The sequence below is a fragment of the Aricia agestis genome, chromosome 15 (assembly GCF_905147365.1).
Source record: "Aricia agestis chromosome 15, ilAriAges1.1, whole genome shotgun sequence".
NCBI classification, from domain to species: domain Eukaryota; kingdom Metazoa; phylum Arthropoda; class Insecta; order Lepidoptera; family Lycaenidae; genus Aricia; species Aricia agestis.
Window position 1 is genome coordinate 2,387,510 of NC_056420.1, and position 16,297 is coordinate 2,403,806.

The 16,297-nt window shown below is 36.2% G+C and overlaps 2 protein-coding genes and 1 long non-coding RNA gene across 3 annotated transcripts; all 3 read left to right on the forward strand.

Annotated features, from left to right (window-relative positions):
- Positions 1–2,087: 2,087 nt before the first annotated feature.
- On the forward strand, positions 2,088–5,727 carry LOC121734429 (trypsin-1-like). The gene is made up of 8 exons (XM_042125039.1): positions 2,088–2,317; positions 2,394–2,452; positions 2,729–2,770; positions 3,087–3,253; positions 3,538–3,733; positions 4,082–4,301; positions 4,682–4,845; positions 5,482–5,727. The coding sequence occupies exons 1-8, from the start codon at positions 2,278–2,280 to the stop codon at positions 5,704–5,706; spliced, it is 1,113 nt and encodes a 370-aa protein (XP_041980973.1). The 5' UTR covers positions 2,088–2,277; the 3' UTR covers positions 5,707–5,727.
- Positions 5,728–10,823: 5,096 nt separating this feature from the next.
- LOC121734338 lies at positions 10,824–12,294 on the forward strand. The gene is made up of 4 exons (XR_006036702.1): positions 10,824–10,885; positions 11,426–11,463; positions 12,148–12,189; positions 12,284–12,294. It is a non-coding gene; the product is annotated as an uncharacterized LOC121734338 (long non-coding RNA).
- Positions 12,295–12,598: 304 nt separating this feature from the next.
- Positions 12,599–16,155, forward strand: LOC121734337 (serine protease snake-like). The gene is made up of 6 exons (XM_042124871.1): positions 12,599–12,694; positions 13,052–13,143; positions 13,594–13,770; positions 14,059–14,278; positions 14,672–14,835; positions 15,817–16,155. Exons 1-6 carry the CDS (start codon positions 12,637–12,639, stop codon positions 16,003–16,005), a joined length of 900 nt encoding a protein of 299 aa, XP_041980805.1. The 5' UTR covers positions 12,599–12,636; the 3' UTR covers positions 16,006–16,155.
- Positions 16,156–16,297: the final 142 nt, after the last annotated feature.

The following is a 16,297-nucleotide window of genomic DNA, read 5'->3' on the forward strand; positions in this document are numbered from 1 at the left end:
AAAATTCAAGGTTGCGTCAATAATAAATAAATATTGTTTCACGAATTTTGACAGAAGTCTCACTTCTGAAACGTTTGCTCTGTAACAATAATAAGGTTATTTATTATACCTAGCGGAATAGAGCAACAATCTCGAGATGTCAAACGAAACAGAAATTGGTTTCATCTGTGTGTAAAAATATGTGTACGTATACACTTACACAAGCATGATTGAACATGATTTCTATGAGATTAAATTGTCAACTGGACGTCAAAAAAAGAGTGCTGCTGTCATGTATCACACGTCTCCTTTTACCACGCAGTGTTACTGATAGTGACATCTCTCTTGCTCAGGCCTGTGTTTCTCTATTCCGCTAGGTATATTAACTTTATTTTAACAACCTCTTTTTATATTTGACGATTTTATGTAATGTTTATTAATGTACTAAAAACACTTAATGAGGAATATCTCAATAAGTTGGGGAGACTACTCAAAATGTTAGGTACGTGTGTGAACTGCGTAAGTTCGATCACGCCTCAGAATATCGTAAACGACTTGGTTCGCTGCCCATCAGACTCCGTCGGGATGAGCATGTCCTCGGACTACTGTACAATGTTCTGTGCGATCCTCGCTGTCCTCCCTGCGTTCACTGCGTTCTGGGTGTAGTAGGACTCCATGTGGCCTTCACTAAAACTGACTATTTCAGGGGTTCTTTTATTGTGAGAGCTGCACACTAATTGCGGAACGATTTACCATGTGACATTTGAGAGTCAAGTTCACTAGCTATTTTCAAATCAAAACTGCATAACCAATAACCATATTTTAAACAGAGTCGCTCACTAAAGGAGTGAGCACACTGAGACGGGCCGTGCCGGGGCTCAGCGTGCCGGGGCTCATCGCAAAAATCCGCCTCCATACAATTTGTATGGAAGCGGATGCGCGTATCGCACACTGTGTCGGGGCGCAGCGGATTTCCGCTTCCACACAAATTGTATGGAGGCTGATTTTTGCGATGAGCCCCGGCACGCTGAGCCCCGGCACGGCCCGTCTCAGTGTGCTCACTCCTTAAATCATCTGTAGTGCCATGTAAATATATTAGATACTTATTAAGTTTTTCTCTAGCATCTGCTAAAATTGTTTGTCGACTTTTTGTGTTACCCTGCTTATTTAATTATGCAATATCTCCATAGCCGCAGGGTTGCCTGGAAGAGATCGCTTATAGAGATAAGGCCGCCCTTGCCCACATTTTACTGTAAACATGTTAGTCAAACTAATTATAGTACCAATTTGTGAACAATAAAGAGTTATCTATCTATCTATTTATATACCAAAGTTAACTTGCATGATTCATGTCAGACTTCTGTTATTCAAATAAACAACATGAATAAATCCTTCGTAGTATTTTTTTTTGTGACATTAATTTAAGATTTTTATAGGAGCAGAGTCGTCGTTGAATTCTTTTCTTTGACATAATCTAGTTTGAAAATTCAATCACAAAACAAAAATGATATTAATATTTTGATTGCACTATTTAATTGAAATATGATTATAAATTACTGTTTTATCGAATTTAACCCGTATATTAAATATATATGTTATAATATATATATAACTCAGTCAGATGCAGTCAGTTTATCGCGCGGGAACCGTACAATTTTCCGGGAAAAAAAACCTTTGTCCTTTCTCGGGACTCGAAGTATCTTTCGGTTGGTCGGTTCAGCAGTTTGAGCTTGAAAAGGTAACAGACAGACAGATACACTTTCGCATTTAAAATATTAGTATAGTATGGATAAGTAATGAAGTACCTAAGGACTTACTAAAAAGATTTGATTCAAATTTACTCAGAAATAAAATAAAAAAAAAAATTTACTGTTTACTATGACATCAGTCAGGTTTGCCATGAACATGACCTGATTTAAATACATCAATAAAATAATAAGGGATTCCCCTGCATTACAATAATTGTGTGTGAACAAAAAACAAGTTTTCTCTCAAACTAGCTCTAGATCAATGAACCGTTAGAACGTGACTATGAAAGTAACATCTGAAAAGTCACAAGTGATTTTATGGGCGTGCTCATCATTGCTCGTTTTGTTACTAAAGGGAAAGACGGTGAGTTGGTGTGGTACGCAATGGAAAGTGTTTGTTCAAAGTGCACAGTGTTTACGTATGTATATGAGATCATGGTACAGTCCCTTAACGATGCATACATAAATATAACTGTTTATTATCCCACATTTTCCTCCTAACTCTCGAGGACACAACGCGTTAAATATTTTTAATTAATAATATAATAAAATGAAATTTTCACTGCTCCTACCGCTTGCTTTAATTTTCGGTAGGATTAACCTTGATATTTAACATATTAATACTTAGTACTTAATTTTTTGCTAATGTTATTTTTGTTTATACAGTGTCACAAGTTCATAGTGGAAATAGTACTATTGAAAACAATGGAGTGAGAGATAAAAGGGTAAGATAATTTTCAATTTCATTGTATTTCTGCTTAAAAGAGTAATTTGAACACAAGAAGAATATACCCATTAAATGTTTTAATGACGTATTTAAGTATAATGTATTAACGATATCAAACATTCATAGTCTGCTTTTAACAGTAGTCTGATTCTACCTCAAGGATTCCACATTGTAATATGTCGAGGCAATGCGATGCATTTATATAAGCTTTTCAAAATTGATATTATCGATTTTGTTTTAAACAAAATGAGTAAAGTTACCATAATTTTTTCAGCAATGGTTTTGGCCCGGTCCTCCAGAAGAAACAACTCCTACGGTATGTACACAGTATTTTGTGGTCAAAATATTTTATGTATTTCACTTATCTCAGACAAAGATTTTTCTTCAAAACGAATTTTTTGAAATGTCGTCTATTATATTCTGATTATAATACATATCTCACAATTATTAATATAACAATTATCATATTTTTAATTTTGGTAGGTTTGGTAGTAAAGAAAGTTGTTGAATAAAATTCAAACCACCTCTCAAAGTAAATATTAGTAGGTTCTCATTTTATATTCGAAATCATTTGCTATGCGGGTAATTTTATTCCTTACTTTCTTTATACATACTAAAAATTCTAATTTCAGTTCGTTCTTTACAAGGCTACAACCCAGAAACCTAAACCCCAAAAACCTACAAATAATCAAAACTCTAAACTGACCGACCCATGTGCGATAGTCGAACCGGTCAAGCCAAATTTTTCTAAGCCAGGAAGAAGAATCAGCGAAGAAAGTAAGTTTAAGACTTTCTTAATGTAAGCTGTTTTTTTTACAAAATCTTACTTTTTAATGGACGCTTATTTTCTTACTTATCTTCTAGATCTGTGAGTACTTAAGACGTAAGGTTTATTGAAATACAGCTTACAAGTAAAAACTTAAGAGCTACTGGCCTGTATACAGCCTAAGCTAATAAAAACTTGTTGAAAACTTTTGTTCGACGTTTGACTACGTTTCTACTTTCTGTCAATATTCTGATATGACGTGTGTGTATGAATATTTACTGTATGTGCTAGTGGCGCCCTCTACTCTGAACTTTGCTTAATATTCCTGATTCTATAATTCAGGCTGCGATTGGTTGGCGAACAATATTTGGTGGTTGGACGTTCAAATGTGGTGCAACGATCATAAGCCCAAGGTTCTTGGTGACTGCCGCTCACTGCACTAAGTCCAAGCCGCATAGGATCCTTCAGAACACTGTCCCAGAGATTGTCAGACTTGGTGTCGTAAATTTAAAGGTACACTATCTTTTAAGTAAAAAAAAATATCTTTGCACTTGCAATAGACACTGAGCTACAGGGGGGTCAAGCTCGCGGTCTATTGCTGGAACTTGATAATATTGATAACTTGATTTGATAATAAAGAAACAATAAAAAACGTTATGTATGTATATTTAATAGTACGTTCATGATCATTTTGCAGAAATTTTAATTAATCCTAGACTTGATAATATAAAATTTTACAAGTAGCAATGCCACTGATAAAATGTCATGCAATACCAAATTTACACTTTGTAAGGTCTTTTTTATACTCCAATCGTATATTCTACTCCAATCTCTTTATGAAATCAAAATTTTATTTTCTAGCATTTTCCCAACAACGATGCTGTAGATGTGAATATTTCTAGAATAATGAAATATCCGAAGTACAAATCACCCAGAAAATACTTTGATATAGCGTTATTGGAATTGCAAGAAGAAGTGAAATTTGGTGCTGCGATTCAACCAGCATGTCTTTGGAGTAAGTCAAGCACCAAAGAATTAGGGAAAAGAGTTGTCGCGTCAGGCTGGGGGATCACTAATGTTGGTAAGACTTTAATAACTAATTCTAAGTGATTAATATATCTGCTTACAAAAGAGACTGAATGACACAAATATTTTTCAAGATTTTGTGTAACCTTAAAAATAATGCTAATAACCTAAGAGCCAGTGATATTCAGGATACCTGTAGGAATCTCGTCATCTACTGTCAGATCTTTATGACAGTTACTGAAACTTTCAGCTTGTATAAAATGATGAAAGTTCGGCTGTCGTTGGCTCTTGCTCTTATTAAAGTACTAATGCCTAACGGTACTCTTTTACCAGTCGTAATTAGTTATAAAGTATTTATGCAAGACATAAAGATGATAAAGAAATACTAAATCCCAAAATCAAAATGATAATAATATCCTACTTTATCCTTTTCAGACAAAAGAAGTCCATCTTCGTTACTGCGTACAGTGAATCTCCTCATGATTAATGAAGAGTTGTGTGAACACCTGCTCAAGCCATTCGCCAATAGACATTGGTCCAAGCTGGCTGATCATCAGCTCTGTGCCGGGGAACTAGCAGGTGGACTAGACGCTTGTCAGGTAATCTCAACTTTTGTAATGTACTATCAGAGAAGTTGATTCCTAGGCAGATGGCGGCCTAACCTAACCTAAGTAATTTGGTCGCGTTAAGTCAAACCCATCCGCGATCACAGCTAACATTAAATTGACATAAGCCGACCACATGACGTAGGAGTCAACTGCCTAGGAATTTCCTCGATGGTGTTAGATGACGGCTGCAACTCCGTTGCGCCAAAATTCGTTTCTCGTGCGGGATTTTTTCTGGGATAAGAAGTATACGATATCTTGTCCCGGGTCTCAAAGTATCTCCGTAACCCAAAATCCAGCAAAATCGGTTTAGCGGTTTGGGCGTGAAGAGGTAACAGACAGACAGATACACTTTCGCGTTTTTATAATAATATGAATGGATGGATGATATTATAATGGAGGGGCCATGTAGCAAAATCTGGCACGTTGCACAATATGTCATATCAGAATATTTAACACATAACAGAAACGAATATAACGTTGTCAAACGTCGAACAAAACTTTTGGTTTTAGTCAGTGCTGGTGCTACGGTCTAGCATGAAAACATTGCAGTAATATATCTTATCCTTATTTTCCAGAGAGTATCTTTTGAAACATAAAACAAAAAATGACCAGAAATTTTCTTTACAGGGCGATTCTGGTGGGCCATTGCAAGTACAGATGGATAATCAGCACAAAATGTACTATCTGATCGGGGTGACATCTTTCGGCTATAGCTGTGGCCTCCCAAATGTCCCCGGACTATATACGAGAGTAGCTAGTTTTATAGACTGGATAGAAGATAATGTTTGGAAGGAAGATATTGATAGACTTAGCAGAAATACCTCAACACTAATTTCAAAACCCATAAGATAAGGAAAGTAATTATTTGTACACCCTTTTGATTACCTTGCCAATTTCTAAGAAATATTATTATAGTATTTATCTGACTTAGGCCCGATTCGACCAAACTTGAAGTTACACGAGTGTGACTATACTGAGAATAATTTTACTCCTTCAATTTACTCCAGGATATCTACGATTGCGTTTTACCAAGTTACTCGAAGAGTATGAAATAAAATGACAATTATAGTTCACAATGACACCGACCGTGACAGTTGACACCCTGTTGTGCAACTATTCTCAGTTTAATATTTACTCCATCAAAATAGCCCGTGTAAATATTTACTCCCGTGTAATCCAAGAATAAGGTTATTACACGGGAGTAAATATTTACACGGGCTATTTTGGTGGAGTAAATATTAAACTGAGAATAGTTGCACAACAGGGTTCAACTGTCACGGTCGGTGTCATTGTGAACTATAATTGACATTTTATTTCATACTCTTTGAGTAACTTGGTAAAATGCAAACGATAATACCCTAGAGTAAATTAAAGGAGTAAAATTATTCTCATGATAGTTATACTCGTGTAACTTCAAGTTTGGTCGAATCGGGCCTTATTACAAATAATTGCAATAATATGTGTGTTTCATTTTTTTGTATACGTACCTAAACTAAAACTTACTGCCACACTCAGAGACATTAAGTATCCACTACAATCACATTTATCGATAGCATCATCATAAGCACAACACTAGTGGAAAATTCTAGAAGGCGGCACTTGCTTATGACGTCAAAAGCCGTCGTCTTTTTCCGACCGTGGCGCAGGGTGTGCTGACAACATTAGTTTCTTAACATAGGGATGGGAATTGTCAATTCAATCACTGAAATTTTTATACTATATTTATTATAAATTAAGTAAAACAAACACGTTTATTTGTTTAGTAACCATTGCTTTATTTGTTTTATAATAAACTAGATGATGCCCGCAACTTCGTTGCGCCAAAACTCGTTTATCGCGCGGGAACCGTACATTTTTTCGGAACGAAAAGTATCCTATGTCCTTTACCGGGACGAGGTAACAGATAGACAGACAGACAGACACACTTTCGCATTTATAATATTATAGTATGGAAGTATGGATTAGGTAGTAAAAACAGAAATGTTTTAATTTAAGTATGTGGATTTTTGTATTAACTGTAAATCATTGCTTATGTCCCGTCCCTACTATCGGATTTTCCGACTCGGGCGTTGGACATCAATACACTTTTCTAAGAATATTTTCGGTAATTTATTTAACTTTAGACATTATTTTTAGGTCTTCTAATTAAGAAACTAAAATGTAATCAATTGTAAATGATTACTTCGTTAACTATTTACCAAGTATAAACATTATTTTAATATAATACAGTGCTATCAAACAAAAAAGGCAGATTAACCGAGTTGTGGTACTGGTCGTAAATATCCGACCTTGGCGAAATGGGCACGAAAATATTTGTCGGATTATTCCGACCTTGGCGGCTAAAGGGTTAATGACGATGAAACATAGAGTTTGACAGATATTGTTATCCGCTTAAGGCTTATGTCAAAATATTAATTTACAGTTAATGTAAGTAATTAATATTATTCTGAGTGTGGCAGTTAGACATGCCAGGCTGGTTTCGAAACCAGTAGATTATCATGCAGAACATCAACTTTTAATAAAAGTTTTATCAGATTTGGAAATAAAGATTTCATTCCATTTCATGGGAACACAATTCCCTGATATAGTGATTTTAAATACTTAAATGGCTGAGTAAAATTAACGTTTGCCAACCTTTAATGCCAAGCATTCAGTATTTGCTAACCTTTTACATAATATTTTAGTAAGAGCAAATTTTATTACATCTTCTGATGATAAGATAATCGTGCGACAGAATTGTTTCTAAGGCTTGATTTTTTTTTAAATGAAATACCCCCTTATTTACCCAAACGAGCAAACGGGTCACCTGATGGAAAGCAACTTCCGTCGCCCATGGACACTCGCAGCATCAGAAGAGCTGCAAGTGCGTTGCCGGCATTTTAAGAGGGAATAGGGTAGGGGAGGGTAGGGAAGGGAATAGGGTAGGGGATTGGGCCTCCGGTAAACTCACTCTCACTCACAACACAGCGCTAGCGCTGTTTCACGCCGGTTTTCTGTGAGAACGTGGTATTTCTCCGGTCGAGCCGGCCCATTCGTGCCGAAGCATGGCTCTCCCACGTATATTTTTATTATGCATCCGACCTACACAACGAGACTAGAAGCAATTGTACAATGTAACGATTTATTAATATAGCGGCGCGGAAGCGTCACATGTTACATAGGCGCTAATTTATAAAATGTATTATCTTTATTGTAGTAATCGGGAGCCCTAGATTTTTTTTTATTATTATCAAGCTATTTTTTTGTGAGTATCTTCATTTTGATAAGACAAACAACATTTTTATTTACGAAAAATCTTGAAAGTGGTAGCTAACAGAAATAGAAAGGATTTCATACTTTGACTTGATGTTCCTAAAAATATGGATTGTTCTATTTTGTAGTTAGTAACATTGTCCTACAAATAATACAGTCCATATTTTAGGACCATCAATTCAAAGTATGAAATCCTTTTATCTCTGTTAGCTACCTCTTTCGAGATTTTTCGCAAATAAAAATGTTGTTCGTCTTATCAAAATGAAACTACTCACAAAAATTAGCTTGATAGTAATCAAAAAAAGTTGTTCTAGGGCTCCCGTACCAGACCATATTATATATAGGCTACATTAATATGGCTAGGCTAATGGCTAGACTTAATACCCCGAAGGTCACTGGGAATAACATACTTAATATAGGGTGCGTCATACTTGTCGACCTCTAATTGACAATGACATATACGCGCCCCTGCGACCGAGCGGTTAGGCTGAAGTTTCTAAACCAGCGGGAAGCGGGGCGGGAGCGGTGCGACGCGTGACAATATATATATATTTTTTATGGACATGCCCGAAAAACCGAGCGGTCGGTGCGCCCGCGCCGCGTGGGCCGTGGCGTACTAGACGGCTTATCCATATAATTCTATACGTTGTCATGCGCCGCTCTCGTCCCGCTGCCCGCTGGTTTCGAGACTTCAGCCTTAGGCTGCTGCGCCACGAGATCACATTTCACAAGCTATTATCGCGCTAATATAATACACATTATTACTTGTTATCTCGTGGTGTAGCGGCCAAACCGCTCGATTGCACGGGCGTCTTAATCGAGCCTTAGGTTTTAGTTCCCTCCAAGCTAGTACAGTCGCGCGTTAATGACATTTTGCTAAACCAGTATAATAAATCCATACTAATATTATAAATGCGAAAGTATCTCTGTCTGTCTGTCTGTCTGTCTGTCTGTCTGTCTGTCTTGCTTTCACGCCAAAACTACTGAACCGATTGCAATGAAATTTTGTATACAGTTATTCTAGAGTCTGAGAAAGGACATAGGCTACATTTTGATGTGGGAAAATATCTTATTTCCATGAAAATTTCGATGAAAATGAATTCGCATTGCGCGTGGCCAGCGCTCATCCCGGGGGTCCTGGGTTCGAGTCCCGCAGGCGGAACAAAAAGTTTTCAATGTTCCTGGGTCTTGGATGTGTATTAAAATAAAATTTCAAAAATCTTAAACATATTTTATGTATAATATTATAAAAAATCCAGAAATATATCGATGCAATGAACATTTTAGTTCTAATACGATTCAACAGATGGCGTTTTATTTTTTACTTTATTGTAACATAGAACTAATCATACTTATTAGTTAGTATGTTTTTGTTTATAGTTTTTAATACGTTAGAATATTATGTTTAATAATATAATCACTTGGTATAATAATAATCAATCTATCTTATCTTATAGAACTCCTACTGCATTTCTAATATATGTGACAAGTTGACAACAGAGGGCGCTCTAAAATAAAGGAGTTCGAGTGTACCGTGTTGGCCTATATTCCATCCAGAAAATATATCAATGCAATCAACATTTTAATTCTAATATATGAAAACAGATGGCGTTTTATTTTGTAACTAGCTGTTGCCCGCGACTTCGTCCGCGTGGACTTCAGTTTATAGCGCGAGATGTCAACAAAATTGGTGTCAAAAGCTTTTATAAAAAAACCCTGGTACCCCTTAAATCAATACAGCTGTGCAGTGTGCACACAATAAGTATTTCATTTTTTTATATTAAACTTTATATTTTATGCCAAATTTTAAAGCTTATTTAGCCCTCCAATTACACAACTTTACCCATAAACTATTTATCATTGATAGATTTAAGGTCACGTCACTGCACAGATAAAGTACTGAGTTATTTAATATCGTAGAATAGATATAACAATCGAAAAAAATCGAAACCTAAATGTAAGATGATACCACGTCTTATAGAAAGACTTTTGAGCAAGCGTCAGCGCGATGTAGAAGACGCACGGCGCCATCTATTATGAATTGTTGGAACTAACTTAATTTGAACAAATTTACGCATTTTCACCCCCTTACAACCCTTTTTTCCAGTAAAAAAGTAGCCTATGTCCTTTCTCAGGCTTTAGACTATCTGTATACAAAATTTCATTACAATCGGTTCGGAAATTTGGCGTTGGCGTGAAAGCGAGACTGACAGACATACAGACAGACAGAGATACTTTTGGCGTTTGGCGTGAAAGCGAGACTGACAGACAGACAAACAGAGATACTTTCGCATTTATAATATTAGTATAGATTATGTGCACACTGCACAGCTGTTTTTGGGTATTTTGATTAATTAAGGGCCGCGCTACACCGGAATGGCAGCGGCGAGGCGAGCACTTTCAGCGCTGCCATTCCGGTGTAGCGCGGCCCTTAGAGGGGTACCACTTACCAGGGGTTTAAAAAGTTTTTAAATTTGACACAAATTTTGTTGACACCGCGCGCTATTAACTAAAGTCCACGCAGACGAAGTCGCGGGCAACAGCTAGTAATATTATAATTATACTTTTGCAGTAAACAGGTTTTATTTATGACTCAACCGAACATAATATTATTCTCAATAAGTATCGCAGGTCACTTATCTCGCGATAAAATATGCTAAAACAAATAAGTGTGCTTTGAAATAATATGTTGTTATAGTGTTTTTACTTCAGTCAAATTTTTTGATTGAAGTAAAAAGGAAGGAAAAAATGTATACGTACACAATAATTGCATTTATATGTAAGTATTCAAAGAGTAATTTTAGATTAAATTATTTCCTAAAGTAGCAAATTCTGTTATATTTTAATTGCAACCCTGATAGCATAATATTATTAATTAAATTCGGAAATGTTATCAGAAGTACTTCTTGCATGTCACGACTTAAAATCATAATAATAATGATTTTCGTAAATAAAATAACACACAAGGTAATTTTATTTTAAAAATCAATGATAATAATAATAATTGACATAATATTGTCATGACATCACCTTTGTCCACACTGTGCCTTTTTCTGTTCGTCAAGGGCATGCGTTATAGCGCAGTCAACAGCGAACGTGAGGCATGCCCGCCACGCATGCCCTCTGACCGTATCCAAAAAACAAAAATGACAATGTTGGCGTTGCATTCGTTGACGAATTTAATTATTGAATGCGCCAAAACGAAAGTTGAAATAAAGAAGATGACGAAAATTGAAGACGAAAGCGCATAGTGTGGACATAGCTATTATGACTTTTATTAGTCATCAAAAGTTAATCAGTGTCGTCTATTACATTACAGTTGCCGCAAGTATTGCAGATACAACGAGATTAAAAAGAGTATGTTAAGTATCTAAAAGCTGTTTTGTTATGTTAGTACATAACTTCAAATTCTTTATATTAACTAACTAGATGATTCGGTAAACTTTTTTTTTTATGAAATAAGGGGGCAAACGAGCAAACGGGTCACCTGATGGAAAGCAACTTCCGTCGCCCATGGACACTCGCAGCATCAGAAGAGCTGCAAGTGCGTTGCCGACCTTTTAAGAGGGAATAGGGTAATAGGGGAGGGTAAGGAAGGGAAGGGAAGGGAATAGTTGAGGGTAGGGAAGGGAATAGGGTAGGGGTTAGGGGATTGGGCCTCCGGTAAACTCACTCACTCGGCGAAACACAGCGCAAGCGCTGTTTCACGCCGGTTTTCTGTGAGAACGTGGTATTTATCCGGTCGAGCCGGCCCATTCGTGCCGAAGCATGGCTCTCCCACGTATAAATGTAAATCTTCTAATGTAAATCTTTCCTGGACTTTCGAGAATATTTCAAGACTTAAATTTGCCGAATCGGTCCAGCTGTTCTCTAGATTTAGTGAAGCTACCAAAATAAAAAAAAATCAATATAATAATATAATATGATTTTGGAAAATATCATATTTCGCAATTTTAGAAATCAAATGTAGGGTAATTTATTACGATTAGTATTATATGCGATAATTTAAATTATTTTTAGCACGAGATTTATTATTTTCAGCACGATCAAACATGGATAGGGCCAAAAGAAACAGACGAAAAGGTAAAATAAGAATATAACTACAGAAGTTAGATATTATTATAATGTTACACTTTACAATGACACTGTTGATGATAATACTTTTTATCGTACACAGGAGAGTACAAACTCGACTGATGGTATTCAAACCTTTATTGAAGTAACAAAGCCGAATCCAAATGAAGTAGAAAACCCATGTACACGTCTTCCACCTGAAAAACCTAATTTTAAGAAGCCTGGACGAAGAATTGGTGAAACAAGTAAGTTATCACAACCTTTTTTCATAATAGGTATCTAAGTCGTTGACAGACAAAAGTGATAGTATTTTACAAACTAAATCATACATTTCAAATATTAATCTTTTCGATACCAGTCATCCCGAAAACGTAAACCTTATTCAACATAACTTCCTTTTCTAAACGCAAACTACTGTTTGAATAAAAAAATATAACATTACAACTTTCAGAATGCATGGAATATTTATGGGATACTAAGGCCAGGGTGATTATAGAAAAGAATGGTGCAGACTGTAAGTCATTTTTTTTAAATAATAAAGCATCGTATATCTTGCAAAGAGAGACAGAAAACTGATGAGATGATTTTCGGCAAGTAGCTTTCCAGCTATACCTGGCATAGAGCAATATTATATGTAAACTGACATGCAGCGACCACATAACCCAAATGTGGTCGCTGGTGACATGTAAACGAATGGAAAATACTGGAGAAAGCCATCACCATACAGCATTTAGACTAAACTTTTCACAATATTATTATTTATAACGATAAATGTAACTGAATTTTTATATAGTCTAAATGAAAACTATTAAATAAAAAAAAATGCATTAAAGCACTCTGTATCAAAAATATGACATATGACCTGTTGCAGGTTTAGAATATTTGTTACAACTGCCAGAAGGCCGTCGTCCTTCATTTGCTGTTGGTGGAAGAGATACTATACCAGGAGAATTTCCGCATATGGTAGTAGCCGCTGCTTCAACATTGCTTCTGTATACTCCTAACATTGCTTACATGCATTAAGAGGGCTGCAGTCTCAATAAACCTCGATCGCTGGCGAATACCATCTTCACAAACTAACAATAAAACATTGTAATATTATATTGCCTTTCTGGGGCACCCAGGAACATTTTTAAGAGCTTATGTTGTCTCACTGCTGGGCAAAGGCCTTATAATTATTAAATTATGTAACTTTAATTAAATGAAATTTTTGACATACATTATCTGTAAAACTTTTCATTAAATTGAAGTTCAATCATAATTGAATGTCTCTGAGTGTAGAAATTAGACTACATTAAAATTATACTTTTTTTTTACACTTAATATTATGAAGATGCTTATGTCAAAGAAAAAGCAGCACTATTAACCAAGCTTGCAATGAAAAATAGTATGAAAATATTTTTTATTTACCAGGGTGCTTTAGGATGGAGGACTATTAGTAATACTTGGATTTTCAAATGTGGCAGCTCTTTGATAAGTGAAAAGTACATGTTGACGGCTGCTCATTGTTCAAAATCTCCTCCAGACTCTAATCTTATGAGTACTACTGCGGAAATCGTAAGATTAGGGGACAAGAACATTCTTGATTTTGTGAGTAACCATACTAATATTATATATGCAAAATCCTGTTTGTCTGTCTATCTGTTACCTCTGCACTCCCAAACCGATGAACCAATTTTGCTAAAATTTGTTATGCTGATACGTTAGAGTCCGGAGAAAAAAAATACAAAATACAAAAAATACACAACGGAGTTCCGGGCGTCGTCTATTTAAAGTTAAAACAATAAAACAAGGCCTAAAAATGTTCGCAAGCCTACAACTACTGTAAATAAGTAACCGACATTTCGCAATTTGAATGACAATCAATTTTACTTACAGCCCCCTCGATTGAATGCCCAGATGTTTGACAAGAAGATTCTAAGAATAATAAATTATCCACTTTATAAGAGCCCGAAGAAGTACTACGATATAGCTCTAATAGAGTTAGAGGAGCCGGTATTCTTCACAAAGTACATGATGCCTGCATGCTTGTGGACCAATCCCAGCACAACCAACATCGGCAAGGCTACACTCACTGGATGGGGAGTTATTGAAACAGGTTTAATTATAGTATCGTCACAGTATTACAATATTCCATTATTGTAATACTGTGGTATCGTTATGGAAATAAACATTAGTAACAATGATTTCCTCCTCAGTGACGTTTTTTAGGATAACTAATCGTTTTAAAATACTATCCTCGTATCTCAGAGTACAGATTTGTTCTGTATTCTGAGCTTCGTATTTGAAACGATTAGTAATCCTATGATTGCTAATAATAAAAACGTTATCTTCCCCTTTGAGTAGTATTTGATTTTATTATTATTTTAGTTGGCAATTCTCATAATTAATTGTTTTTATTACTTCGCTTAGTTTATCACATCTTTTTGTAGCTAGCATAATTATAATTAGTCTTGAAATATCACAATATGTTAGTGTTTTTTATGTGTAGTTAACAAAACAACGTCTCCTGAGCTCCAGGCGGCAGTTGTGGATGTGCTGGACTCGAGTGTGTGTGACGAACTGCTGAAGAACCACTGCAACAGGCATTGGTGCGGGATGCAGGAGCACCAGGTCTGTGCTGGGAAGCTGGCTGGCGGAGTTGATGCTTGTCAGGTTGGTTAATAGTTAAAAAAATTGATGAGAGATTAATGAAATAAACAATATGAATATTAAAGAGTAGATGAAGTGAAGCATTTCTTCTTAGGTAATGTTCAACTCTGATTGAAGGTTATTGGATTATAAATAATAGTTATGTTAATATAATTGGGATCCTTAGGCGTCCATTACACGCTCATGCAAGCGACAGTCAATTCCGTCAATCATGAATTATGTTTGACTGATGGTGACTGATGGACTGACGAATGGTATTAGACGGTCACTCAATTCTCTTCAGTTTTATGTCAGTCAAAGTCAAAATATTCGGTATACGTTTTCTACTTTTTTTCCTATTTTGTCAGATGTGACAACACTCACTCAAAATTCGTGACTGATGGTGGCATGAAGCAAAAATCAAAATATTCCGATTTTCGTCAATCAACTTCATGCAACCGTCTGTCACGCTCTTACACGCTAGGTTATCTATCAGTTACAACATGAGTGTGGTAAAACTGACAGCAAAACCTACCGTGTAATGGATGCCTAAGGGTCATTTCAGACCGCAACGCGATGCGTAGATATGCATTTCTAAATTAGTACTGAATTAACAGATTTCAATTTCATGAGACGTCTTGCAAATCTGTCAATTTAGTACAAATTTAGAAATGCATCTACGCATCGCGTTGCGGTCTGAATTGACCCCTAGAAGAAGATCTTCTTTAGGCCGATGCCCGCAATATTCATATTATGATGATTTCTCTTTCCTTTCTCTAAAGCCTTATATTTCCTATCTGAAGTCCTTTTCAATTCTGATGAAAGGTTATTGAATTATATACTTTAATAGTTGTTTACAACTATTTAAATAGAGGAGATCTTCTAAGGCTCCCAACTATAAAGTTGATCTCTCCGAGCCACGATGTGACTCGGCCAGGTCGATGCCCGCAGATATTTCTTCTTTCTAATGCCTACTCATAATATTCCCTATATCTTTTTTTTCAGGGTGATTCAGGTGGACCTTTACAAGTAAAAATCCCGATCCCAGCGTCGACGAATCAGTCCATGCATTGTGTCATCGGCGTAACATCATTCGGTATCAGCTGCGCGAGGGAGAATCTCCCAGGCATCTACACCAGAGTGTCCAGTTTTGTTGACTGGATCGAAAGTGTCGTTTGGCCTGATGACTTATAAAATGTGTAAAATTAATAAATTTTAGATTTTTTTTTAAAACCCGACAATTTTTGGGAGGGTGAGAAGGGAGGAGGGTTACCACCGTATCACCCCCACCTTCAGGAATACTAACGCTTTGGAGAAATTCGCATTTAAACCCAAACCCAAACCCTCCCTACTCAACCCATCTCACCACCAAAATCGCAGGGGCTTAGGATGAAGCCAAACGAGCGTAATTTGTGAGTTGCGAGCCGCAGAGTTTCGGCTGGCAGAAATTCTGCTGCATTCAGTTTCATACAAAAGTCCTGTTTGA